This window comes from Euwallacea similis, chromosome 3 (assembly GCF_039881205.1).
Source record: "Euwallacea similis isolate ESF13 chromosome 3, ESF131.1, whole genome shotgun sequence".
In the NCBI taxonomy this organism is placed as follows: Eukaryota; Metazoa; Arthropoda; class Insecta; order Coleoptera; family Curculionidae; genus Euwallacea; species Euwallacea similis.
The window spans coordinates 3983985-4010829 of NC_089611.1; the positions used below are offsets into that span (position 1 = coordinate 3983985).

The 26845-nt window shown below is 35.7% G+C and overlaps 1 protein-coding gene across 2 annotated transcripts in view; it reads right to left on the bottom strand.

Moving 5' to 3' along the window:
- Positions 1 to 179: 179 nt before the first annotated feature.
- Positions 180 to 26845, bottom strand: part of pnt (pointed) — a 76315-nt gene continuing 49649 nt past the window's right edge. For both annotated transcript variants that reach the window (XM_066406506.1, XM_066406507.1), the window contains 7 exons: positions 23132 to 23332; positions 21498 to 21707; positions 3702 to 3959; positions 3288 to 3566; positions 3113 to 3231; positions 2894 to 3051; positions 180 to 2834 (listed from right to left, as the gene is read on the bottom strand). In XM_066406506.1, coding sequence (XP_066262603.1) covers positions 2771 to 2834; positions 2894 to 3051; positions 3113 to 3231; positions 3288 to 3566; positions 3702 to 3959; positions 21498 to 21707; positions 23132 to 23332 — 1289 coding nt within the window. In that variant the 3' untranslated portion in view covers positions 180 to 2770. The remainder of the gene's footprint in view (positions 2835 to 2893; positions 3052 to 3112; positions 3232 to 3287; positions 3567 to 3701; positions 3960 to 21497; positions 21708 to 23131; positions 23333 to 26845) is intronic.

Here is a 26845-nt window from a genome sequence, read left to right on the forward strand (position 1 = left end):
AGTAGGGCCGACTAAATATACAGAGCAAATCTCGGTTAACGATAGGTTAGATCTTTAGTGAAAAACACTGCTACAATATAGGTTTATTGTGGTTATTTTTTTGTTACAGTGCCACCACAAGTCACCAAAATAAATGACCTAAACTTCACAAATTCTGAAGAAAAATAAAAATCAATACGAATATTTATTGAAACACTTTTTTATTATTTTTAATACAGTAGTTTATATAATGTAGGAATAATACAACAATTAAAAGTTCAGCAAATAACATCCCATATAACGAGACGGTAGCCATACTTTTGATGTGCTGTATTTTAAAATAACTTAATTTAAAACCTAGACTGAGACCACAATATTAAAACAACTAATCAACACGCTTTGATTAGGAAAACAATGTCGGTTTATTTAAAAATTTCAGACATTATCAGGGTTTGGAAGAAATAATTAAGATTAAATTTGGGCACTTAACACCTGCAGTGAATATAAAATAATATCACTATTAGCACCTTATTGCAAATAAAAGTTATGAACTGAAGGTCGCAGCGTGTTGACTAATTAAAAAGAAGTACTTTAAAGTTTAATATTTATAAATAATCCTATTTAACAGGAAAGACATCCAATATAAAAATACTTATCGAAGGGGGTCAACCTATTACCCCTCAAAAGTCCAATATTTTTCTTCTAAATATAAACATTACTTTATTCTCAACTATCTGATTTTATAGGCTTATCACAATTAACATTTATATTTACAGAAAACGGCTTTATTTTCTAAGTATAATAGTTTTCTTTCTGTTCGGCGATTTGTTCGGTTTCAATGATGAATACTTTGCACAAAGTAAACAAATGAATCATACGGCAAATCCCTTAAATGCATAGTCTCGGAAATATTAAACCTTGAAGAATTGCCATTTACCTCCCTTTAAGATCGGAATACTCGGAAAGTGTATAAAGATTGCATAAACAAATCTGAACAGTAGTAATTTTGTTTTGACGTTTGTTTTCGTTGTTCTTTTATTTGAAAATGGAGCGATTAAGTGACGGCCGGGTATTTCGGGAAAAATACTCTTTAATTTTTGTCGATGTTAAATCGAATATATCGGCAGAAAATGCGGTAAATATGTACTAGTAAAAGTAAATTTAAGCATTTTGTGGCAACATAATACCGGAACAGAATATTTAGTGGTGTGCGCGTCATCGGACAATTGAAAATGTTAACGATGGAAGATTCAAAATGGTCAAGCCTGATCTACAAACTAAAGGTAAGTCTAAGTTTTGAGTAAATTCTAGATTCAATGAAGAACGATAAAACGAACAATAACTGATGGGGAGTGAAGAAACACGGTCTAGTTTTGGGCCATGAACATCTAGACCCAATAAAAATGTACCTTGTTTCACCTCACCCTCAATTTAGTTCAATTCTATCAGAGTCCAATTTCAATAAGGATTAAGCATTAGCAGTAAATAGTTATTGTATCATTAACTTTAAGTTTAATTGCATTCATAGTGTTGCATGGATATGATTTAACATCATTTCTTAAACCATATTGTCATCTGTGTAACTTGTGAGTTTATTTATCAAGTCTGTTGATGAATTAATTCACTTATTAAAACTGATTTTACATTGACAATTGTGCTATTAATTAATTGATGAATCCCATCTGATTTAATTTAGCACTAACCCTATATGCAACTTTTATTTCGTTATTTCTTCGTTTGTAGAGAATTATACTTCTAACTTTAGTACTTATCTCTTACTCTTGTAGAAATTGGACCCTGAATTACTTTTTAAGAATTACCACGCTTTCCTGAAGCTTTGAAATCATTCTCAAGGTACTGAAATCAGATCCGATTTGACTTCCCTGTAAACCCTAATTGCTAGATCCGGCTTCGAAATTTAAACCGGACTTTCTCCATTTTCATAAAACGAAAATGTGGTAATATTCATTAAAGTAGTCAATGTGGCAACCTTATCATAGTACAGGAACTTATGGACACGGAGTCTCTTCTTTTTAATCATTTAGAACAACTGATTTTGAACTCACTGTTACATTATTCTACGAATAGTTTCCGATGAATTGTTATTTCTAATTTGAAAGATAACTGGATTTCTTCTTTAAATTGAATTCCAGTGTTTAGGCATACCTGATAATTCTAGTCATATTAGTCATATTAGTATAACAAATATTTGGATAAAAAAAGACCATGCATTAAGTTTTTTTTAATATATGTAAAAATTCTCCAACTTTACCAATATGTATATATTGCGAAGTTTTAAAAATTGTGCAAAATATGATATTGATTCTGCTATTATTTTAAACATTTACGTATTGTCCGTTTTTTGTACGTACTGAACTCGTCAGTGTGAAACTCATATAGTCAGTTCTAAGCAATTTTGCAAGCCCTTTAACATCTCTGCACACATGCGCAACATTTTAACACCTATTACTTTTTGGTAAGAAATCACATTCCAGTGACCTGCAACGGTGCAAAAATATTATGCACCCAGTACACATTTTTCCAGTTTTTAGAACTTTAACAACTAATTATGATATTAATGCTACTCGTTTGAAGACATGATAACAAAATTAGGTTTCAAACATCAGATTAGCAACAAATCGGTTACTTACACTTGTTTACTAATTTAAATTTAAACAACGATTGTATTGCAAAAGTAATTATTGAAATATAATGATTTTTAGGCACCACTAATTGCAATTGTAATCCAGTTTTTGTTTATTGTCGGCGATTGGAAGATTGTTTTGTTGCTTCAGTCGTCTTCTTTCTTTTCTGGTTTGAGATCAACCATGGCGTGCAGTTCTTCCGGAGTATATCTGCAACAAGGCAATGATTCATGTATATTGATGAGTCAAAAGTTTTTGTATCAACTAACCCTAACAGAGTCTGCAAATCGCACACAAACCGATACACATATCGCTTGCCGGCAGTCTTGTGAATAATATTTTTGTCGTAGTAGTAGCGCAGCCCCCTCGACAGTTTTTCGTAGTTCATTTTAGGCTTGTTTTTTCTTATGCCCCACCTTCGCGCAACCTTTAAATCAAAGTTTAAATAAACAAAATATAAGCTTTAAGAAAAAATATTGATCAATTACCTCATCTGGATCGGTAAGTTTAAACTCCCAGCCATCTCCAGTCCATGATATAAATCCTTGACAGGATTTGTCTGTTAAAAGCTCCAGCAGAAATTGCCACAACTGAATTGGCCCAGAACCTAAGAAATACGTTGTTAGATTACATATGCAAAATTTCCTATTATTCCAACATTACCGGTGAAGCATGGTCCTGCAGTTTGACTGCTCGGGTACGCTATCATCCCGTTCTGAATCATTGGCTTGGTGTCCTGAGAGATCCCTCCCAGGCCATCCCGCACCAATCCAGGAGGTAAGAATGCTGGATGCCCATGAGGATGGTGTGAGAGTGACAACTCGTTGTGGGCCCATTGGTCTGGAGTGGCGTTACCACCGCCACTCGGCACCGTTTGGAATGGGGAATTGTCATATGGTGGTCCGTACATGTCACTGTAACCGTCGGTATACCGACCCGTTCCTGGGAATCAAAGAAGTGACTTTCTGAAGTATGATAATTGAAAAGTATTGAATACATGTATGGAAGGTTTCAGTCGCTTCTCAAAAAGAAATATGGATAAAAAATGTCTACTATTCATGACAATTTTTTACTTACCGGAGAAGCAATGCCCGCCAGTACCCGGAGGGTTACTAGGGTATCCCGCTAGCATCCCGTTTTGTAGCATTGTTGGTTTGGTGTCAGGATGATGCGAAGGGGGTGCATGACTACCCATCGATAAGTCATGACTAGGGGTGTGCCCCCATTGCTCCGACCCGCTGGAGCCGCCGCTGGGCACCGTTTGGTACGGGGAACCCTCCTGGTAGGGACTGCCATAGGCGTCGCCATAAGGGGTGTCGCTAAACCGACCCGTGCCTGTAACAAAACATTTTTTGATGTGGTTGAACTGCGGGGTGAATTATTGAGGAATTTAGTTACCAATAAGAGCGTTGTGAAACACATGAAAATGGGTAACAAATATTAGCGTGATCACTTTTAAAAACTGAAGTCTATCACTTAGATGATGCTTAAATTAACTCAGTGGAGTGAGATATTGGTTGCATTTTTGCCATTCATTTTGGATTCCCAATTACTCCTACGACACGTTTTGCAGCTCCTTTATCGACAGTTCGAGTAGTCAATAAGAGTAAAAAAGTATATCTAGATCCAGCATCGGCAAATTTTTAGAGTGATTTCGAACTTTCCCTAAAGCGATTGTTTTAGTTCAATACCAAATACGTATACTTAATTAAACATTTAGAGCGAAACAAGACCACACCTAAATGGCGCAAGAAAACCAACATAAAGCAAAGTTCCGCCAGGACAAAAAAACCGTTTAACATGCAAATAGATCTCCCACAAAAAAGTGATGACTCAAATAAACCGTAACCGATTAGTTTAGGTGCTAGATGGAGTGGAGCGTATAGGTTAGCGGATTCGATGGGCGGACGCAGCTTCACGAGTACGACGCCGTGCCGCGAAAGGCGGGCCTGTGGTGGGCCAATCGAATGTGAAGCAGTCTCGCGGAATGGGGCATCTTCTGGGGGGCCTGAGGACCGCCTTTTTGGAGGAATCAGCGATTATTCCTCGTTAATAAACTATAGTTAACGAGAAACCATGGCCTTGGCGGAAAAAGCAGATTTGGTTAAATGCCGGCAACGTAGCGTGAGAAGCGGTTTGTCCGTCCAATAGGTAGACAGGAAACGGTTTTTTGTCAGATTAATAATATACGGAATAATCTGCTGTATCTAAATTGGAAGAAACAACCATGCTTCGTTGATGTTGCTAATTTAGGGGAAGTGTCTATTGCGGGTACCATTTAAGTAATATGAAAAGGGAGATGTTCAGCCCGATCTTTAATTACCAACAATTTCAACAAACATCTGTTGGACTTTTTTTCAATACATAGTTCTGAGGACTTTCCTAATTCCATTTTGTTTCGAGCTTCCACATTTCTCTCTAATCTTTCTACACTAATGGTTAAGAAAGAGCAGAGAACGAATAGTTATTGAAATTACGCAGTATATAACGTGATTTCATAATTTTCTCTCGCTAGTTTCATTATGTTTGTGATCATAATTATACGATAAAAACCTACAATGTTCACAGTCAGACAACAATGATATTGTCACTGATAATGATATAATAATAGATAACCCATAATATAGCGACTGGTAATAGGATAGTAGTGAAGTTCGTTAATTGGCTATGAAAATCTCGCAGGGAGGTCGAAACAGTTTTGCGGCGCATTTCTACTACGCACCACGTTCTTCTTAATAAAGGACCGATTTGCTGATGTCGTTTTATAAATTAGGCGCATGTGTAGTTACTGTGCTTAGACCATTTGTAAACGTTGTTTAGTGTAATTTGTTGTTGAGGTAGAAAAACCCATTAAATTTTATGCATTAAAACATGATGATACTCCCTGTATACAGAATGTTCCGATTGAAAATGTAAAAAAAATACTGACGGTAGGAATTATGATTCTAATCGAAAAATGAACATAAACACAAATCGCTATGGTATTGCTTCGTTCGAAAAAATCTAAAACTTAAACACTATTTCGATAATGAAGCGTTAGCGTTAACGTTATGAACTTTTTTGCAAACAATGGAATTATTTGTTACAGTTAGTTAAAAAATTTCTGACCTGTAGGCAATGATCTAGAAGGACTTATTTTTTACAGTTTTTGCCGTCTCCATTTGCCAAAAGGGGGAATTTTTTTGTCACATTCTTTGGTAAATCCATGGCGGCGATATCGAATGAAACGATGACTTTTTATTTCCTATATACGCCGATTGTTTCAGCTTATGACATCTTTTACCAAAACGCGACGTTACAAGGATGTTAATGCTTGGTGATCTTCTATTTAAAAAATGGGACTAATTTTAATGGAATGCCTGCATTCGTTTGATACGTCCATTTATTGTAAAAATTATATTTTCGAAACATGCTAAAAAAATCTGTGTTTCAACTGTGTTTTTACTCCTATACGACACCTGTTCTTTCTCCTTAAGCGGTGTCTGGAGTGACTTTAAAACGCTCATACATATCATATGTGGACATTATATAATATTCTATTGATTCTATCTCGCTATTTCCTATTAGAGTAATTTACAAGACCAACACGGACACCCGAATATAAGGTAAAGATCTGCATATCATTGATGAATTGTTAAAGTTGCTGAAACAATAAGAAATCTCAAGATACGGTAAGCTTTGCCTTTGGATATTGGCTTAGAGAAAAATGCTATTTAAGATTGTAAATAAGTTATGTTCTAATTATTAAAAGCATACATACATTTCGCAAAATGCACATTCATGATAAAAATCGCACTGTTCAATACTAAAACACGTTGCGGAAGCTCTGACAAGACTACATCCAGAAAAACTGCGTTGCTGGCGCAAACCTCATAGAAAATGTCCAGTTTATTTTCATCTGGAGTGAAAAACAATATATTGAAATGGCGGAAGCCGTTTATTCTCCATCGAGGTGTAAACTAATACCTACGCAAAAAAGAGGGCTGGCAAATCTTCACCGACAACCGGATGATAATGTTTGGATGATCACTCAAAAGGGTGTAAGGTCTGCGTCCACTCAATCGATTAATGTCGGATGTTTAACGCGCCCAATGATGTTTTTGTTCAGACTTAATGTTTGTTAGGATTGTGATATGCGAAATATCTAGTATTTAGGTCGCAAAGAAATTTAATTTTCCAATTGAATGCTTCAGAAAATATTATTCCAATCGACCCACTATAAGGCCGTTATTATTGTTCAAGATGTTAAGGCCCTCGGTTTCTCGTCGAGAGTGAACTTCTTCGGTGCAGCAGGTGGCTCAAAACGCAGCACCTGTCTCGTTCCTATACACCAGTTTGTATTTTTAACTGAAAACTTGCACTTGTCCGAGCGGTTCGACTTTAAAAAATAGCCACTCCGGTCTTTGTCGGCTGACCATGAGCCATGATTTCGGAACCTTCTAATCATTGTACGGTAAAGTTGTTTTGGACATGTCTTAAGTTAATCTACCAAAATTTCATAAACATGCTTATCAGAGACAGCTCGCAGCTTGCTTTCTGCATATCACCCGATAAGATTTCCGAAAATTCCAACCGATCTTATCAACAGGTTATTTTCGCAGTCGAACCTCCCCGATAAAATCGCTATTGTGGAAATATGGCTGCAAGGTGTTTGCAAGATGTCTTGGGATGCAAATTTGTAGACAACCTAACGGTCGACGGGATAATTGCCCACAATCAGAAAAATACATAAAAGTTTGTCAGTGTGATAGCACGAGCCCTGTAACAGGTGGTTAGGCCATAAGGCAGATACAGTAATACCCGAAAGTCAGCTGCGAATCGATCGTTTTCGAACATATGCCCCATTTCTCCATCACAAACGTTGGATTTGGGGTTAGTTAAGGGGCAGACCAGCCCTCTAAAGTGTAAATTTTCTATATGTGTGAAAACTGAACGTGCGTTTAGGAATCGTAAGTAAGTAAAAATTCAGTAAATGTGGTAACCCATTGATCTTAAAATCAAAACCACTTCCAATCGTTTTCAAATTCATAAACTGTAACGAATTTAAAAACAACATACGTTACTCTTTCATCTACTGCACGTAACAACTTTCAGGTTCAAAACTGGCAGACTGTAAAAACTCACCTTAATTTACAATTTTTGCAACATACTTAAATCCTCACTTTCCACGGGCACATGCGTATTTGTCTGCTCGTCTACCATCAAATAATAGCTTTTTAAAATTATTACTGTGGTCGTTGGGAAACTCGTTGAAAAATTACCGTTTGACGGTTACGGACCGCCCAACTTACGAAACCGACATGGCATTTTGAAATTATATTATTTGAGTTGTCGACCTCTGTTCGTATAAAATGTGTATGCGACTCAAATTTGCTGTGTGTCCGTGTAACTCAGTTGCGCTCCGATGGTTTTGCATTGTTTGTGTCATTTCAGATTGATGCTGATCGTGTAGTCTGGTGAAAAACAAGTAATTCGATGGAATATAAAATGTGTATAGTGAAATTTATGTGGAGAACGAAAATGGTTGATTAAAGAGATCAGCATAATTTCGTGGGATAATACAAAAAAACTAGAAAAACAACGGGGAAAGGAGGCAATGGATACAAGACGGAACGATATAAACATGTCATAAACATTGTTATCAAATACGCAACCGTTAAATTTTTCTTGAAAGCCAATTAATGTGATGAAATTCAAATATTATAGATCTCGAGAAACTAAATCTAGTTTATGAACTGTGTCCAAAAGAACTGATTTTAAATAAACTAATAAATGTTATAATCGAGGAAATATCTCATAAATTGAACAAAGTCAGAAAGTTCTAAATAGAAAGATGTTTAGAAGAGTCCTAGATAAAACCTTAGTCTAGGTTAAATTTAAAAAAAAGAGGAATCATCTTCAGATCTTCATATTCCAAGTACTTCTTTTCGTTTCAGTGCCAACAGACTCTTACCAACTTGCCCTCATAAGAATGCCCTTTAAGACCTCGTTCACGATTCTCTATCACTATGTCTCTAACTCGAAATTAGATCCAAGTCTTTGATGTTGTTAATTTGCTTGAAATAATGTCTTAACGAGTTTACTTCCTCCTATCACCATTCATTAAAAATTCCGCTATATACTTTCTCTATAACCCATATGGCTTTTTTTCGAATTTAGAATTTTAATTCACATTTATGATAATCAACAATGATCGAATTAGGGAATAAGTCCAATATAGCGATCAATGTAACAGTTATGTTGTCATAGGTTTATGTTTTTTATCAAACTCTTTGAACTTCTCAGACACTACAGCTCATGACGTGTGATCATTAAAAAAAAAAACAGTGGTGAACCGTCAATGTCGGGCGTTAATTAAGCCATTCAGGGTTATTATCAAGCGTGTGATATTGCCAATAGATAAAAGCAAACCTCGAAGACGTGACGCTGGGGCATCAACGCCTACTTGAGGTTTTTTAACGATCGCCCTTTATTTATTAAAATATTTCGTACCACAAATGAATATGTCATATTAACACCCTGTATAATTTTAGAGCTACTCATTCCCCTTTGCGTGCGGCGAAACTTTTTACAGCACACGTGCAGTGAAGTGACACTTTCAGCGCTTAAATGAGGTAAAGCTAGTTTATCGGCACTCCAAGAAAAATAGATTTTATTATACGTGAAAACTAGCAAAGTTTCTATTATTTGTTTTAAAATTTCAAAAAGTATTTAAAGCTTTATTGTTACCGAGAAAACTAAGCATTTGGCATATAAGTTCCTAATGAAATGTGACCTTAAAATGGATTAAAATAAGCTGTTAATATTCTGCGACAAGGAGAAGGGCACCCTGTATAGGCAGGATAAAAACGGGGTCTTAGTATAATATAAACCAGTTTAGGTAGAGAAGTGTACTGGGAGAAGATCCGACAACACAGCATTGACGTATTAATTTTTTTAATTACTAATTTGGGAGTTTGAATTGCTATTATTGGTTACAGCTAGTTGCTTTTTGGATTAGCTTTTAGCTTTTGTAGTAGAATATTGCTTATTTCAATTTTTCAACTCAGATTGACACTCTTGTTGTCACTGAGTGTCTCATTACGATGAATTTTGGCATATATTCTAATTATCTTATAACGATCCCTGCGACGCTTGTGCAATAAAATTTCAAAAGGTGTTTGAGAGGTTTCTTCTTTTATCAATCCTTAAAGTCAACATTGACATGTTACATGGGTTGCTTAAATTTAAGTGCCCGTTTAAGGATCAATATCAGGCACTTAAATTTAAGGTACATCCCTTAAGCACTTTAGAGGATGCTTAAAATGTTGTCTAAAGAATGAGCTTTTAAAACATCCTTGCAATGGGTCTCCAAATTTACTATTCGATTAAGATTGTACACCAATGTAATTTAAGTAAATATGTAGTACCTTTTATGTAATGTGCATTTATCTGTTTTTGCGATGTACAGTGAAGAAAAATATTGTTTTAGGTTCCGACTTATTATAAAAAGCGTATGCTTTTGCCAAAAACTGTGGACTGATTATAAGTTGATCCGAGGGATCATCAATATCTGTCTGTCATTTCTGACGGACTCTCATTTTTTGATTTAGAAGTTTTCAATCTCATATTGTAGTGTTAATCACTTAGAGTAGGTAGAGAGTTTTAAATTTAGAGTGATGGAAAAAATCTTGTAACTTACACTCATATTGATGAGTAATTAATAATCTCGACTTCCATTAACGCGAATTTGAATAAAATATTGATTTTTGAGGAGAAATAATTTCAACTTGGAATGTTTAGTATTTACGTAGAAGTAGGTTCAATGAACCTACTTCTACATAAACGCTAAAGATTCGATTTATTAATTGTCTTCATTAATAAATAATTCACTTGTCGTAAAATAAGTATTTTCTACGTGAATATTGAAAACATGAATACGCCTAGTTGATTTTATTTGAAAATCTAGTTTAATGTACATATTTTGTCTTAGTTTCTTTTCCCTGTGTAGAATACTCTTTAATATTTACATTAATATTTAAATAACGCAATCCAAAAACGAATAAAAAAGACCTAAATTGACACAAGATGAGAGAGAAAAGGCTAAAAATAGTCGCGAATATGGATATTTCGGAAATTTATAGGAATAAATAATTCAATAACGTGACCTACAGGCAACCTCAAATTTAATTACAATTGTATAGTAGGACATCAAACCTTCAAGGAAACACATAATAAGAATCAATTATTTCCAATCGGATATTGCTCAGTATTGTTAGTAAAATTTCCCAAATTCGACGCAGAGCTTTTTGGAAAAACCTTAGTTAAAGATTGACGAATATGCATTACTTTTAGTAACACATTTTTGTTCATAACTACCAAGCACTAACCTGGAGAGATGACAGTACAAGTGGGCTGTCCTGTAGTAACATCTAAATTCGTATACGAACTAATAGTACCCGACAAACTGGTGGGACAGTCCCCGTAAAACGACTCTTCCTCCCCGGTACCAACATGGTCAAGCACCTGTAGGACCATGGTGCTTTGACGTATCGCCGCTACCTCCGCCGTGTTGTTTCCGCTCGTAATCGTATCCGAACTGTCGCGATTTTGTTCGTAAATGACGTCACTGCCGGTCCGTAAACTTCTGCGAACGTTGCCGAACTGCTCATCATAAAGCGGTGGGTCGTTGAGAAGGACCGCGATAGTGGTTCCCCCCACCTATGTGCTCACGACGGTTGAATGAGCAAGAACTGAGAACGTCGTCGAGCGCCCTCTTATGGTAATTAACCACTCCGGTTGAAGGTTTAATGGGAGATAATGTTTCAAAGTCCGGTTCCAACGGTATTCTGCCTTTATTACCGGACTTTGATGATGATTTGAATCTTTACGTTGCAGAGATACCTACATCAAATTAAGAGCTTGATTAGGTTTTCAAATTCTCCGGGAATTAGAGATTACGTTTTGATCGGGATCGATGTGGTTAATTGGGGTGATGGATGTCTAAATAATCTCAAAGGTATATTTTATTGGGACACTCCAATGCAATTAGAGCAGCAAGAATTTTAGTCCGTAATGAGCTGGTAATCAATAATTAGCCGTATAATAGGTACATACATCATGTATTTCTTGGAGAATTTTTTTTCATTCTTGCATATCAAGAATTTTAGATCCTAAAATTAATGCTTCGTTACCGGCAAAATTCAGCAAAATAACTTGATTTATAAGAGGAAATTATACATATAAAAAATGAAGTTTCTTATTTTTTTATGACCAGCCAGAAAGTATGCACTTTCTGTTCAATATTTATGCCTCAAAGTAAGGTTTCGCCGGTCAAGAGAGGAAAGTTGCCTTAAGGGATCGGTAATGGTTTGATCCGGTCCCTCTGTCTGCGAAACGATACTGTAAAACTTTAAATAATGTCAATGTTTTTGGAAAGTATCAACTAAAATCTGTCGTAAAAAATATTGTACGTTACGCTATCGAAAATGTATTTAGCTACTTGGTTTACTCTGCAAAACATTGTTTTCCTATGCTTTATACTTTCCTCAATTTCGTATAAACCGTAGATAAACAATTTCAACAGAAAAATCCATCTCAAATCAGGTGAATATTCAACCAAAAAGTCAATGTTAACAATGGTCATCTTTTACGTACACAGAAGCTATATATTGATAGGTAGGCCACTCATCGCACACTATCAAATATTTTCTCACACAATATCGCTAGTTGTCCAAAAGCACATTTCCTAATTTTTAATCAGGTCATTCTCATCAGTTATCAGAATTGATTTCCTATTTCTGGAAAGTTACATAAACGTCTCAAAAATTACCGTTATGGTATTTTGATTAGTATGACTTCAAAAAAAAATGTTTACGAAGGGAAAGAACGCCTAGGTAAACTTGAAAAGACCAAATTAAAGCTATTGGAATTAGAGATAGAAGATGTCAATCATTTCTCTATACAACTACTACTTTAGGCTGAGTTCTATGATAGTGGAATCAGTCATTCATAATTTGCTTCATTCAAGAAATCAATGAATTGAAAAATCGAATTAATGCACTAATTGGTTATAAAAGGAAACGACAACTCGATTTCCTCCTAATAATCATTAATGGTTTCGAGTGATTATCAAGTCATATACATAACACGTTCTCAATTACACGCATACACATCCAAACTGTAGGTTTTTTAGGGACAACCTGTAAATGCAAAACGAGCCTGCGTTTAATGCTTTGAAACGGGAAAATGTTGAAATTTATTCAGTGTTCAAAATAGGCCGGTTGTTGCGATAAATGTACTCGTAACTTCCTCAATATAAAACATGTAAAATCACGTATTTATAACATTATTAACATTAGATCATTAACGTTATGAGGTTTCGAAGGATATGCCTCGTCTGATAAAAAAATTGCTACTGCTTCAAATCAGTTTATGCAAATCTTTGAGATGAGTTAATAAAGCCGTAAGATTTATGATGGGGCATTAAAAGGGAAGAAGAACGAATCACGAAAAAAATGTGTTTTACAGTGGATTTGCGAAATAATCGGAATTTACATATTTGTCTCATAGTGTTAATTAAAATAACCACATGATAGTTTATATCGCATTTCCGGCCTTGATATTATGTATGTGACTACAGACCCATTTTTGCCACCAAACTATGTAATACAATTTACCATTGAAGAATTTTTCTGAAGACGCTATTATAGCAGACAAAAGCCTAATGCGTCTCTTTGCATCGGAGACTGCAAGAAGTGGTGCTCTAAAAAGGTCTTTTGTTTCACCCGGTAGAAAATTAGGCGGTCCCAGTCTTTTGATGGTTATATACGTGGGAAAGACCAGCATCATCCGAAAATGACAATTGTAAAGACCTAGCCAAAGCGGAGGATAAAAGATGAAAAAAGCAGATTCTTTGAGATAGGTATAATAGTGTGAGATTTTGAAATTTGAGAATTTGCTAGAGACCGATTGAGAGGGTGTAAGGTGCTTTTCTGAGCATAAGATAGTAGTACAGGTGGTTTCGTTCATGTAATCAGAGATGTAAAAGGTTTTTGTTGGGAAATCTGACTGCACAATATTACGTCTCAATTGCAGTGAAAAATTTACGGTGACAATAGTTTTGGAATACAATAAGCTTGGAAAAACGGATGGAAATCTCCTTTCAAAATAACTAGCTAACATCCTGAAGATTTTCAGCACCAACGGGTGGCATGTCGTGTGACCTTAAGACTCCACATCGAATTTAATATTATAGTTATGTGTGATAAACTTTCGAAGTGCTATAGAAAAAGTTGAAATAATTTTCTTTTATCTTTTTCTTCTTTTCACGCAATGATTTTCGCGATTTCTCAATGTGTGTGCTCTGTTTTCGCGCATATTATCATAAAATGACCAATGATGCAGTTTAGATAGTTTATTACTTGAACATTTAGAATTTTTAGACCAGCAAACAGCCTGTATGTGTTACATTCAACATTTTTGAACTCAGGATTGTACATATTTACTTTTCAAACATCCAAACGTCTTGTATACTTTTTAGGTTTTATTCAGAGGATATTATGTATCCTAGGAGGTTCCGGCAGGTCAAATTAAAATAATATTACTTATCTTTAGAAGGGAGTACAATCATCATTAATTACCCCTCTATTAATAATCTTAAACTTTGCCAGTCTAGCTGATTATATAGCAATTAGGTTAATATCAACCTAATTTTAACCTATGTTTTTATATAGGGAATCTGCGGATGAATTGTGCTATTAATAAAGGTGGATACTGTTTACCCACTGTATACGTTTCTCTATGTATTAACGCTTTTTCCGGACCCACTAGCCTGTTCTCGGGACATCACCCCATTAGAGTTCATCTCTTTGAGACTATCTCAAAAATTATGTTTATCGATACTTTGAGGAGGGAGAAAAACTACGAAAGTAGAGCTCTTGAACTCATGTTAACTATGTATAGGCAATTTAGACAGGAGCATAAAATTAGTGAAAAACTAAAATATTACATAAATTAGTGCGATAAATCAATGAATTTGTAATAAATGGTATTCTTAAAACCGATAAAAAATTTACAAGTGCTTACTGGATCGCAAAAACTTACTAGAGATGCAAAACGCATAATTATTATACCTTTGAGACAACCCTCCGGTCAAACTCATATTTCAACTTTTACTTATTTATTGTGACATTTACCAGAAATCCATTGCTTTTGGTAGTACTTTTCGTGAACCTTGAACCGTAGAGACCATAAATCAATTTTTTCATACAACCGAAACCTATGAAGAATCAATCCCGCCTCATATCGTCTAATCCATTCGCTTAGCACAATTTTGGGTAAGTTTAGGACAATCATGTGTGTCGGTGTCAGGTTGCGGGAGTTTCCGGCCGGAAGTGCTCACAATGAACGCGTATTCCCTTTCTTCGTCGACTCATTCATGTCGTGAAACGCACTCGAATCTCAATCGCAGTTTCAATACGATTGCCAAATGCACACGCTGGATGCAAACCGCCCCCATTTTTTTTATTCTACTCCGAAGATCGATGCTCATTCTTGCAGCCCAGGTAATGAAGTTCTTTTAATGAACGTGGTGTACAAGGAACGACCCCAACGATCATCGTGATAGCCCCTTTTAATAGCTCTCTAAAGCCTCTTTTGAATTATTATTATTTCCTAACCTTCGCGCAGACAGGAAGTGATTGGTGGCACGTGACGGACATTTTTAAATCGGTCGTGAAAGAGGAATCCACGCATTATGCATCTCGGGTGTCAAAATTCAAAACGACGCACGTGGATAATAAGTTTTTCCGGTTGTTTTGAATATTAGAATAAGTGATTAAAAATAGTGTCTGCGATTAATATTATTCGGATTGTTAATTAAGCAAGTATTACAGCAGCTTGACGCAATATGGTATTCCCAACACAACGTCCCAACTCGCTATCTGAAGCCATCTTTAGGGCCATTTCCAAAAAGATCTGAGTATGCCGTTATCTGTGCTGCACTTTTCGCACCTGTTTAAAAAGAATGGTCGATAGTGTCATCACCCTGCTTTGTTTTTATGAAAAATGGTACGCCCTCAAACCACCCTCGGCCAGGTGAAGCGCATACAGAGCACGTTTCCAGCCCTAATCGCGATTAAGATCTCTGTTAATAAGGCTGTTTCGAATTCAGCACCCCGTGGGCGCTTCGGCAAAAAAGAAATTGTTGGATCTGGCTGAAAAATCGAACGGATATGTCGCGTACACAGAAAAGTCAATAAAGAAAAAACTAGCACTACAAAATTCGGATATTTGTCTGTGAATGGCGTGTCAACTTTTATGTCTGTTACGAAATTTTATGAGTTACATCCTGTTATTAACATTTTAGTGGTAATACATCAAAATTAAGTTCTGCCATGGACTAATTATGTGTTTATTGTAAATGATCTTTGGCAATGTAATCGAAGCTGCGATTTTTTTTTTTTATATAAAAATTTCACGTGAGGCAACGTCAAAAATTGGATCTAAAATTGCCGCGGAGATTGCGAATCTTTGCCATGAGATGAACTTGGTAATAATTATTATCATCTATGCCCCTAAACACGAGATCCCCTGGACACCTCCATAAAAAACAATAAAACAGAAATCCGATTTCCGTTCCAAAACAGGAAACATGGCCGATAACATCTAGCATGCTTGAATAAAAAACAAATAAATAATTAACTGGCTTAAATAAAGGGGGCAGCACGGGATTTGATCGTTGGCGGCGTAATTAAGCCCGTCTGATTTCCAATTTGACACCAGAAAATTAAACGTAGCACGAATGTCAATGGACGAAGCCCTATTGTTTGCTATAAAGTACGGACATATGATTTTTCATTAGCTGTTAAATTAAGCCTCGAAAATTTGATATAGTTAAAATGGATCGTAAGAAGAAATTAGAAATATGAATCATTTTTTGGCCTTAATAATTTATTTATATGGTCGCTATAAGGGCAATGCAACTGTCAATGTCATTACTAATGACAAAAATTTCACTATCATTATCAAAGTAATTTCGCTGTTGTCAATGACCATATTGAATAATCATTATTCTGACATAGCCTGAGAGTCTACTCTACACTTAGGGATGCTATAACTTGAGAAATTTAGCTATTGTTGACATGCAAAACCTTAAACTCTTATATGCAATCACCCAACTTACGAGAAACGGGTAAAATCAATATCTACTAGCATTCCTTTTTTTGCTTTAATGAAGTTGGTCAAAATTCCTGAAATCGCAGTGCCTGTTTTTTGTGCTGTTTTTACCCGTACAGCAAGCCCATTTCATACAAACGATTTCAGAAAAATAGCTTTTTACTCGCCACATAGACTCTGTGATCTCAGATTCTACGCCCCTGTAAGTTTTAGTATTTTTTTGTAAAAAGTAATTGTTAAATAATATTGTAAAGTATGTGTAGCGCAATGCTGTCAAAACGCATTGGTTTGAGTTCTTTCTGACAAGATCATCCACCTACAATTGCAAAGAAAACACATTTTTTGTATTTGAAATTTATGTTTTAATCGAATCTAGTAAACTAGTAATTCGAACAAACAATTTTTGCCACCTTTAAAGTACCAAAATTACCAAAAAAACAACTTCTGTTATTTGAGTCATACCACATGATCACCATAGTAGGTATAAAATCTCTGAAGGGTCCGCAAAATCTTCTCTGGTTACCCCCTAAGGAAAATGGCGCACGTGGTAACTTCCGAAGACATTATTGGTGTGTTTGTATAGACACCACTAAAGCAGGGAACGGAAATGGGTGTGCCTCGAGTGGGATCACCTTGGTAGAAAAAAAGTCCATATGACACATATCGTATATATTAATTCCCTGGCTTCTCTAACTGGAACTTCTTGATTTGATTCTATAGAGGGTTAAGTTTTCCTTCACAATAAAGTGTTAAAACCGGCTTCTATGGATCACTTTACATATTATGACTAACAAGAATCCATTTAAGATCCAATTTACCATGTCAACCGTTACAACTGAGACTGTCGCTAATAGATTGACATTTGTTTCAATTATCTCATAATTAAGTTAAACAAGTAAATAACACCCTATGCCCAATTGAAGACACAGATAACCCAGACTGGTTTGTTTTGAATAAAAATGTGTGTGTTTTAACTAGATAAGGTTCAGCATTATCTGTTTGTGCTCGAGCTTTGCGCCTGATGGTGTCTTTTTATTGATAACTGTTGCTTGTGTTTGTTTTAAGAGTTTTGGTGAATGTCTTTAAAACCGGAAAAAAGTGAATGTTGAAAATAAATCGAGTTTGCATAAATTCTGCATGTTTTATGTACGTAACTCGCGTACATCCTTTCAGGTGTTCTGGGTTCTGCTCCTGAATGCAGGGAAACAAATATTGCGCGTATGGCTTTTATTAGTAGTTAGCAAATTTTAAAAAACCCTTTCCGCCATTTTGCATACATCTGGTTAACTTCTCCTTGAAAAACTCTTCCGCGGGGCTGCGTCAACATCTTTTTCTCTTCTACACCTTTAGTGCAAAGTAATGCAATCCATTAAAGCAGCTAATCGATAATAGCAGAGTTTTTTGATCGAGATTTTTTTAATAAATTATGACTCTCATCAGATTCATGTCAATCAATGTAGAGATAACGAACACGATTATAAACCAGTAGGGGCATCTTTTGTCGTGACAAAGGTATGTAGTTTCCTTCCTTCGACACCCGATCGGTATCTCGTAAACAGGATTCCGGACTTTTGCAGAAAGCAGGAAATATTAAAAACCCTGCCCGATAAGAATTCGATTCCGACCTGAAACGAAGCATTTCCTCTTACATGGAGATCTGGCCGATCACCTCTTTAATAATAATTACCGGGCATAAATAAACTAGGTAGTACCGAGAGTCATTAACAAATCGCATCCTGTGTCGTTCAATGCATGCCGTAAATGTTGAGGCAAGAAAAGCGCATAGTAGGCCCCGAAAACTACTTCAGGAATCCAACCCTCTACATTACCCCATCTCGACACCGTGAAAGCACGGGAAGTAGTGCTCATATGTCAGGGGTTCTTTTGGGAACACGTGCGACAGAATCATGGCCACTTGTTTTTATTACCGCTAAACAGGGCACTTCATTCATGGACTCCACTTGGAGGGCTGTTGAAGTGAAGAAGGAACATGCTGCGTTGTTTACGTATGGGGAAAAACGACCGCTATATTTAGACTCTTGAAAAAGGGTTCCAAAGGGTTATCTCCTTAGAGCAATAATACGCACCTCTTAAAATGATAGCCATCCTGAGATTAAGAAAATCGGGCACCATTGATTCATGAAACCACGAAACCACAAACAGACACTTAACCGATTCGATTCTTCAATTAACGTGAACTGGGCATATCAAGATTGACACCACGGAGGATCGTTTTGATTGTGATTTCCTCAGCAGAAAGGGTAATTAATAACTGAAAAGGAGGAGAGACGAGCAGTACTAAAGAAGAAGAATAGAGAACGCTATTAGCATTGTTAGCAGGGTAGCGAACCATGTCTAGAGGTTTGCAGCAACTGTGTGCAATATTCCTTATCTGGCTTTCACTATCAAACTCATCCTTCATCCTCGTTTGATTCTTGGGTTTTGACCCAGTTTTGTCACTTTGTTTGGGCGAATTTAAGTCTAGATTCACTTTTTCTATTTAAAGGGTTTTTGGATTTTTATTAATTTTCTAGAGATTTAAACATTTCTGATTTGTAATCTCGATGGAATGTAGATTTGCAATATCTTTAATGATATTTAAATTTGTGAATGGAAAATATGAGGGTGTACGTTCTAGATTCATGTTCCGGATATTTGTCCTAATGGGTGCGATTCTGTTAATTCGTCTTTTAAACAACATTGATCTGTGGCATGTACTAGTGCCAGAACATCGATTTTGGAAACCGAAACTAATTGATGGCTAGATAAAAAGAAATACACTTTGACAATAATGGCGGAAATTCAGAATATACTTTTTGAGAATTAAGCTTACGATACAGAACATTTTCTGTAGTGGTATTAATTGTTCAAGTGCTCCATGCAGTTCAGGTTCCTTTATTTAAGGCGTTCCTTCTTTGTTGTTTTGTTTAAAACAGGTCTTAAAAACAAATTTTAAATACAAGAAGCTTAAAACATGCATCTCTACTAAGATAAGCAACACATGACAACGCACACATCATAAAGTGGTAGTCATCGTTATTTGCTAATCAGCATATCAAAGTTGAAAACTGTTAGAAAAATGAATTTAAAAAATGTTTAGATGCCGACTTGAGGACTAAAGTTGTACGTGGACTTTGAACCATCTATCGAGGCATTTTAGCACTAGTGGCACAATGTAGAAAATGAATAAGATATTCTCTAAACTTGGGCTCTGTAATACGGAGTCCAAAAGTTTTAAGGACATCGCTATTAAATATTCTTAAGTAGGTCGAGTTTTTCTCATGAAGGATGAGGTACAAGATTTTTTTAGCGAGGTGAGCTTTTTACATAAAACTGTTCAGAAAATAGTTCCTTCAGAGACCTATTTTCACTTGAAATCATCTGCTCACTACTATAAGAGATTCTTAGCTTAAATCCATATCACTTTCGAAGAAGATAGTACTTTACCAATAATTTTCATTTCCATCATAACCTTCAAATGGTGCAAAAACCGAGAACCAGAAACAAAGGTGTTCTTCATTCAGACCTTGTATGACCATCGGGCCGTAAATTGCATAACTGAAACGTCGTCACGGCACCTTAAATACGAAAGTTATTATTACTTAATTTAGGTTAAGTTAATACGTTAAAACATCTTTTGTCTGGCCGACATATTATATTCAAGCATATGCGTTATCGTAAGACCGCCTCCATTTTTCGGTTTACCAACAATAATTGCTCGTATTTAGGTCTTGTTTTACGCATCAGTAGCAAAGAGTTCATTAATAACGCGTATAATGGATACGTTTATCGTGCATGAATCATATGTATGTAGCAAAAATTATTATAATTACTATTTACATAAGAAAGCATAAATTTATTCACAAGTGTGGAGGAAATATTGCGGTTCTTTGTAGATATTTCCTTCGCTGACTCAGGTAGCGATGGAAAATCTTTCAAATCACGAAATCCATTTATTAAATCAACTCAAGCATCTTGCACAACATCGTAGTACCAGTTTTTCGAAGAAAACAGTTATAATTCTCGGGCTACTGGCAGGCTGAGCGTTCGATTCATAAACCTTATAACACTCACTACGCCTCATTTTCATTCAGAACGCTCTTCTGGCCAACTTCCTGTGAAGCCAAGTCAAACATCAATCATTTGTAAATTAAGTGACCGGACAGATAATTTTATTCGAAATTATGTAATTTTCACGAAGACTTGAGTTTGGGTAACCACGTCTTCATCTTCAGATTACCCCTTCAGAAAATATCCTGCTAAGGAAAATCATCCCAGTTTCCATCAATACATCTCAATAATTATAAAACAGATACTTACTATATATAGTTTTTTTTTTCAATATGAAACTGGTGATTCCCGCAGAGGTTTAAACACGCCAAGAGAAGAGCTCGGCTTTAATTAGCATAACTGTACCACATAGGAGCTACCATTACACCGAATCGTGTATCAGCCATAAATTATTACCTTGGTGTGATGAAATAACGAGTTCTTAAGGAGTTATTACAAATAATAAAACAAGAGATATCTTCTCGATTAATTTTACCATATCAAAGTTCTAGTCCGTAATGAAAGTAGAGATTAACATGCTATTACTGCATCAGCAAACTGGAGCCCGAGGAGCAGTTTTAAGGTCATTCTTTGACCTTGCTAGTTTGGTTATTTCATATATATTTTTACGTTTAGGTTTTTTTGTTAGAAATAACGAGTACTTACCATCGTGTAGAAAGTTGTTATTCGTGGGTTGCGCAGGTGCCGGGGTATTGGTGGGGGGTGGAGTGACAGCTGTCAAGGGAACAGGCTTCCGGTCCTCTGCAGGGCTGAGTACAGGCGCCTGCGTGTAGTCGATGAAAGGCGGGATTTCCGGGACGCATATGGAGTCATACATAGCATTGGAGATGGAGAGTCGTTCTTCCTTTTCGACATCTAAAATAATTTAATAAAGTTTCAGTAGACGCTTGTTGTCGAATTTTCTGTCTTAATTCAAAATTATTCGAAACGAACTACTACGTGAAATGATGAATCAAGGAATGTTTTATTGTGATACAAATAAAAACAAATTTACGATTTTAATTTTTCAAGTACCTGCATAAATGCAGCCTATAAAAAATTAAAAGTGTATATGCATGAATGCAAATATGGTGTCTGCTTATAAACATAAAATGATGCATTATGTTGCACATCTACTAAAAACTGGCTTATTGCGCGCGGAGCAGGAATAAATCTAAAACACCAGTAAGAAATCTGAACTAACCTAAGTAGCTAGTAGAAAGTATAAATTCGTTAAAATGCCAGAGATTTCGAGGTAGTATTCAAACATGAGTGAAGAACTAGAACACTAGTAATAAATCTGAAGTGGTGGCTTGTTAAATACCATGGCTTGTTAAGATTCCAGATATTCCCAGCTATCAATCAAACTTAAATAAAGCACCAGTAATAAAACTGAAGTAACTTGTGGTAATTGGTTTGCAAAATTTACCTAAAATACTAAGGATTTCCAGGTAATATACAAACCTAACACACTAGTAAGAAAAATAAAAATATGAAGTAATTTATTAAATTGCAAAATTTGTTAAATAGTACATATTCAAGCATTAATGAAGCACCAGTAATAAATCTGAAATAGTTTTCTTGTAAAACTCGTTAAAGTATCAGATATTTGGAGGTACCATTCAAACATGATTGTAGTAATTGATTTGAAGCAGTATCTAGTACTAAATTTGAAGCTTTCTTAAAATAAAATTGAAATAACCTGTAATAACTTGGTTCTAAATTTGTTTATATATTTTGAAACCTGAGTGACATATAGCAGTAATACATCAGAAGTAACTGGCTTTATTAAAATACAAGAGATGTCTAATACTAAATATCAATGAAGCACTAGTAGTCAACTGAAGTAGAAGCAGTAAACATGAAATAATAAAGTAACTGGCTTATAAAATTCGTTGAAATACCAAACTGAGCTATCGAGAGATCGAGTATTCAAACCTGGTTAAACCACCATTAATAAATAATGTGAAACACTAGTAATAACCATCAAAGACCAGTAATATAATTAAATAAATCTAGAAGTTCAACGACTTTAACCTGTTAAAGTGAAAAGAGCCCTTAACAAGGATTCATTGAGGAATTTGAGAAGTAAATACCCATTCTGGTACTGGATTTTGAAAACATCTGAAGGAGTGAGAAAGTCAGATGAAGTGTTCGTGTTAACGAAAGTTGACGGAAAATAACTAGTAGAGTACAGGTATACTTCCAGAGAATGAAAAAACCCATGCAGAATGTATAATAATTTTTCAGACTTTTTATCGATAATTTCGGATCATTTATTGAATATTTCAACAAATTACCTTTCTGTAACAGTTCTAAGTGCTCCCACAAGATGTCTCCTACGAAAGCAGGCGCTCGTGCCAAAAAAGCGTCCTTGCCCATAGCACAGATGTCCTTGCCCTTCATTCGGAATTGGTGAAGGGGGCTGCATTCTAAGGAAAACTCCTTGGCTGCCCATTGGAGCCAGTGGGCCACGTGGTTCTCGCTCCATTGACGCGGATCTGAAACAAAATTCCCATGTTAAATATTTTGGATGGAAGACGAACTTTCTTTGGAGATTTAAAGAAACAATTTTGCTTAGTTTTTTTAATATGTTGGAAACGCGAGTGACGCTAATGCCGATTGAAGTCGGCCATTGTTCTCGACGTTGAGATTTTTGCTTTGATAGGGAGTCGGCCCTCTCGCGGTCCAGTGATCGCCAATTGCAAGCAACGCGATTACGCCCACGACCGAGTACTGCGTCGCGTTTTTATTCAGAGTAACGCTTCGTTTGGCCGAACCATAGACGTGTAAAATCGACTTAAGGTGAATGGAACCGACAATTCTTATTAAAAAAAATTTGTAGGTACTAAAAGATTCCTAATGGATGTACCATTAAAAAAATGGGGTACTTCAGAAGTCGTAACAGAGCTTTACCAGTGAAAACCCAACTGAATTCGATATTTAGTAACTATCAAAGTCTAAAAAAGGGTGGAATATGCTGTATATTTGTACATAGTAACATACAAGTAATATAATTGGCACAAATTCCGATATTTGGCAGTAGAATGTACCGATTCTAAATCATGTGGAAGATATGTCACCGAAGATCATAAGTGCCACGTCATGGACCAAAACCATGCAGCTTTTAGAACATCTTGTCCGATCTTACAAAGACTGACAGCTCAAAAAGCCAACTATAAAGCACTGCGTGGAGCAATAACGATTACAAATATCGGAATTGCTTGTTGTTACGTTGGATAAAAAGAGAATTGCGCCAAGCAGTTTAGATCGCATTAAAAAATAATAAAAATTAAGATGTTTGAGATTGAATATTTAATTGAGGGAGCTGAAGATAAATCTCACATGCTAATACTAAGTGAACAATGAATTAATGTCGAAGACAAGTTTTTGTTAAGGTAACAAATTATAAACTGGTATCGTGCAACTGTAAAGTTGAAGTGAAACATGGAGGAGTTGGCATATATTCTGCTGAAACGTATAATTTCTGCAATGAATATCTGAGAAAAGTCTGAAGGGTCTGACACGTGCTATGGATGGCAACTTGAAGTGGATGATCTTGTATGAATACATGTAGGCTATATACATATATAAAAGCCGGTACAAACATGTGACAACCGTTCTATAGAAAATTCTTTTCTTCCATTGTCTAACCTTCCATACACATTTTGTGCGAGAGCCGTATCTTCTAAACCCATTTGTTATTTCTGCTATCAAAGAGATGAGATAATGAAAATGCTCGGAAAACCTTCAGTCTTCTTGTTTTCTCTTACATGTTAGTTGAATCTTCTTTTTGGTGAGTCAACTAATCTCTAAATTTTTTTTCAATTTTCAACTGAATTAGTGGACTCTGGCGAGCAGGTGCATTCTTGCCATTAACACACATAACCATACCGAACATTACAAAAAAAAGAGTTTCATAACTTATGACAGCATTGGAGTCAGCGAGCGTAAAAATTTGTTGCCAACATGAAATTAAAACTGATGGAACTTTACCGTAATTAGTGGTGCTCCTAGTCGTTTTAAGTGATCTTTTATTACAATAAAAATGGAAATCGACCCTCAGAAATGGAATTGGGTCAAAACGGTCTTTTGTTGCCGTAATCTGACGTTAAATCGTATTTTTTTAGGTCACAGATAATCATGTAGGTAATTAATGAGTACGCTTTTTTATTGGAATTAATTGCATGATTCATAGACAATTTGCACTTCTTACTGTAACGTGAGTAATTCATCGGGACAGATTAATATACAAGTTGTCAAACACCTTTGTTGCATTCTGCGTAACTAATTGAACACTCCGTCTCGAGGTATTTGTGTTATGGAGTGTCTCGTTACAGAGGAAATTATTATTAAATACCACGTGTATCATTATTTTACAATAATTGTCCATAGGGACCGATAAATCAGTCGTAAAGAACGCGAAAAATTCCACGCACTAACAACCACAAAATATTTTTATCAACCTCACTCTCTACGCTACTGGAGCTAATTCACTTGCAAATTACATCTAATTATGATTAATGCCATACGACTCCGTTATCCAGGCGGAGATCAATTTAAAACGCATGGAGTACAGGTTTCATTATGTACCATACTTTATCATCGTGCACCCGTTCATATATGAGATATTTTCTATTTTTGTGAAAGCGGGCGGTATTTGAGGGAGGAGGGGGGACGGCGATACCGGAAATGATTAAAGTTTCGGGGGGAAAAGAGGAAGTATCCGGCGCTATTGAAAAGCAACAATGTGTAACGATGCTGCATCCGCTATCAGTTGTTATTAATGAAATCACCTGTACATACACACACACACAAATTTGCTGAAATAAACAGTTATGAACACTTTAGAAGGTGCGAAGTTGGAATTCAGGGCAGGACCAAGAGACTCAAGGTCGTAGAAGTCTTAAATTAACTTGATGTCGACGGAAGATATGTGTCTTGAGGAGACAGAAAGAGGGAGAGAGAGAGTAGTGGAGTTAGTGGAACAAGTTTTTCTGTCTGAGAATTCGTAAGATTTGAGGTACAAGGTGTTAATATACAGACCGTCACTTTCTTTAAAAAAATCGGAAGTACAGAAAAAATTCTCTGAAACCATTTTCATGGTTTTTCTGAAATTTTGTGAGTATTATCTGTTGCCAAAGGTACTTTCACCAGTGGTGTGCCCGAAAATACTATTGTAGTTACTCTAAAGAAAAAAATACGTACGCTCTATCTCCATCAAAACGAAAATTTTTCCTTCAATAAATGGTGAATTTGGAATAAAAAAGCGCTCTTAATTTTTCGTACTACGATACATCATTTTTCACAAAATAATAATTAAAACAAATTGTCTAGTCAAATATTGCTTAAACCTCATGAAACTGAAATTTAGCCTACTAATTTGATAAGTAATATATCTGGGTAAAATTCATTAGAAAACTGTAATAAATTGTTATGGAATGTGTTTGCACTAGGTTTGTGGTTATGAGAAAAAAACGATTCTATAAACATGCTCTAATCTCTTCAAACAATGATTTGCTGTGGGTTTGGCTTTTTGAGGACTTTGTTGCTTTTGAAATTAGTAAGACTGACTAACCTTCTTCACATTGATATGTAGTAACGTTTGCAACGAAAGTAAAAGTTTAACTCCATAAATCATAATGTGTTTCAGTTTTTCAACTGACTAAGCTGCGAAAGCTTCCGTATCGCTTTTACGACTGTTCATTCCTATTTAGAATAAACTAACACTATGTTATATTTACACGCCTTTTGATCTCTTCCGCTGTAGATGTGCTCGCAATGCGCTACTGCGCTTGTTTAGATATTCATTAATTCATATCAAGTATATAAATGTTGCAAAATAACACTTGCCTTACGAATTTGGTTGGCCACACTATTATACACGACATAATGGTAGTGTTTTCCCCTCGAACAAAAAATCACGTCAGCCAACGGCAAAGCTCATTGTCCATGACGGTTGGAGCTCAATAATTGTCTCCTCACACATTATTTTCATAATTTTGCAACAACAA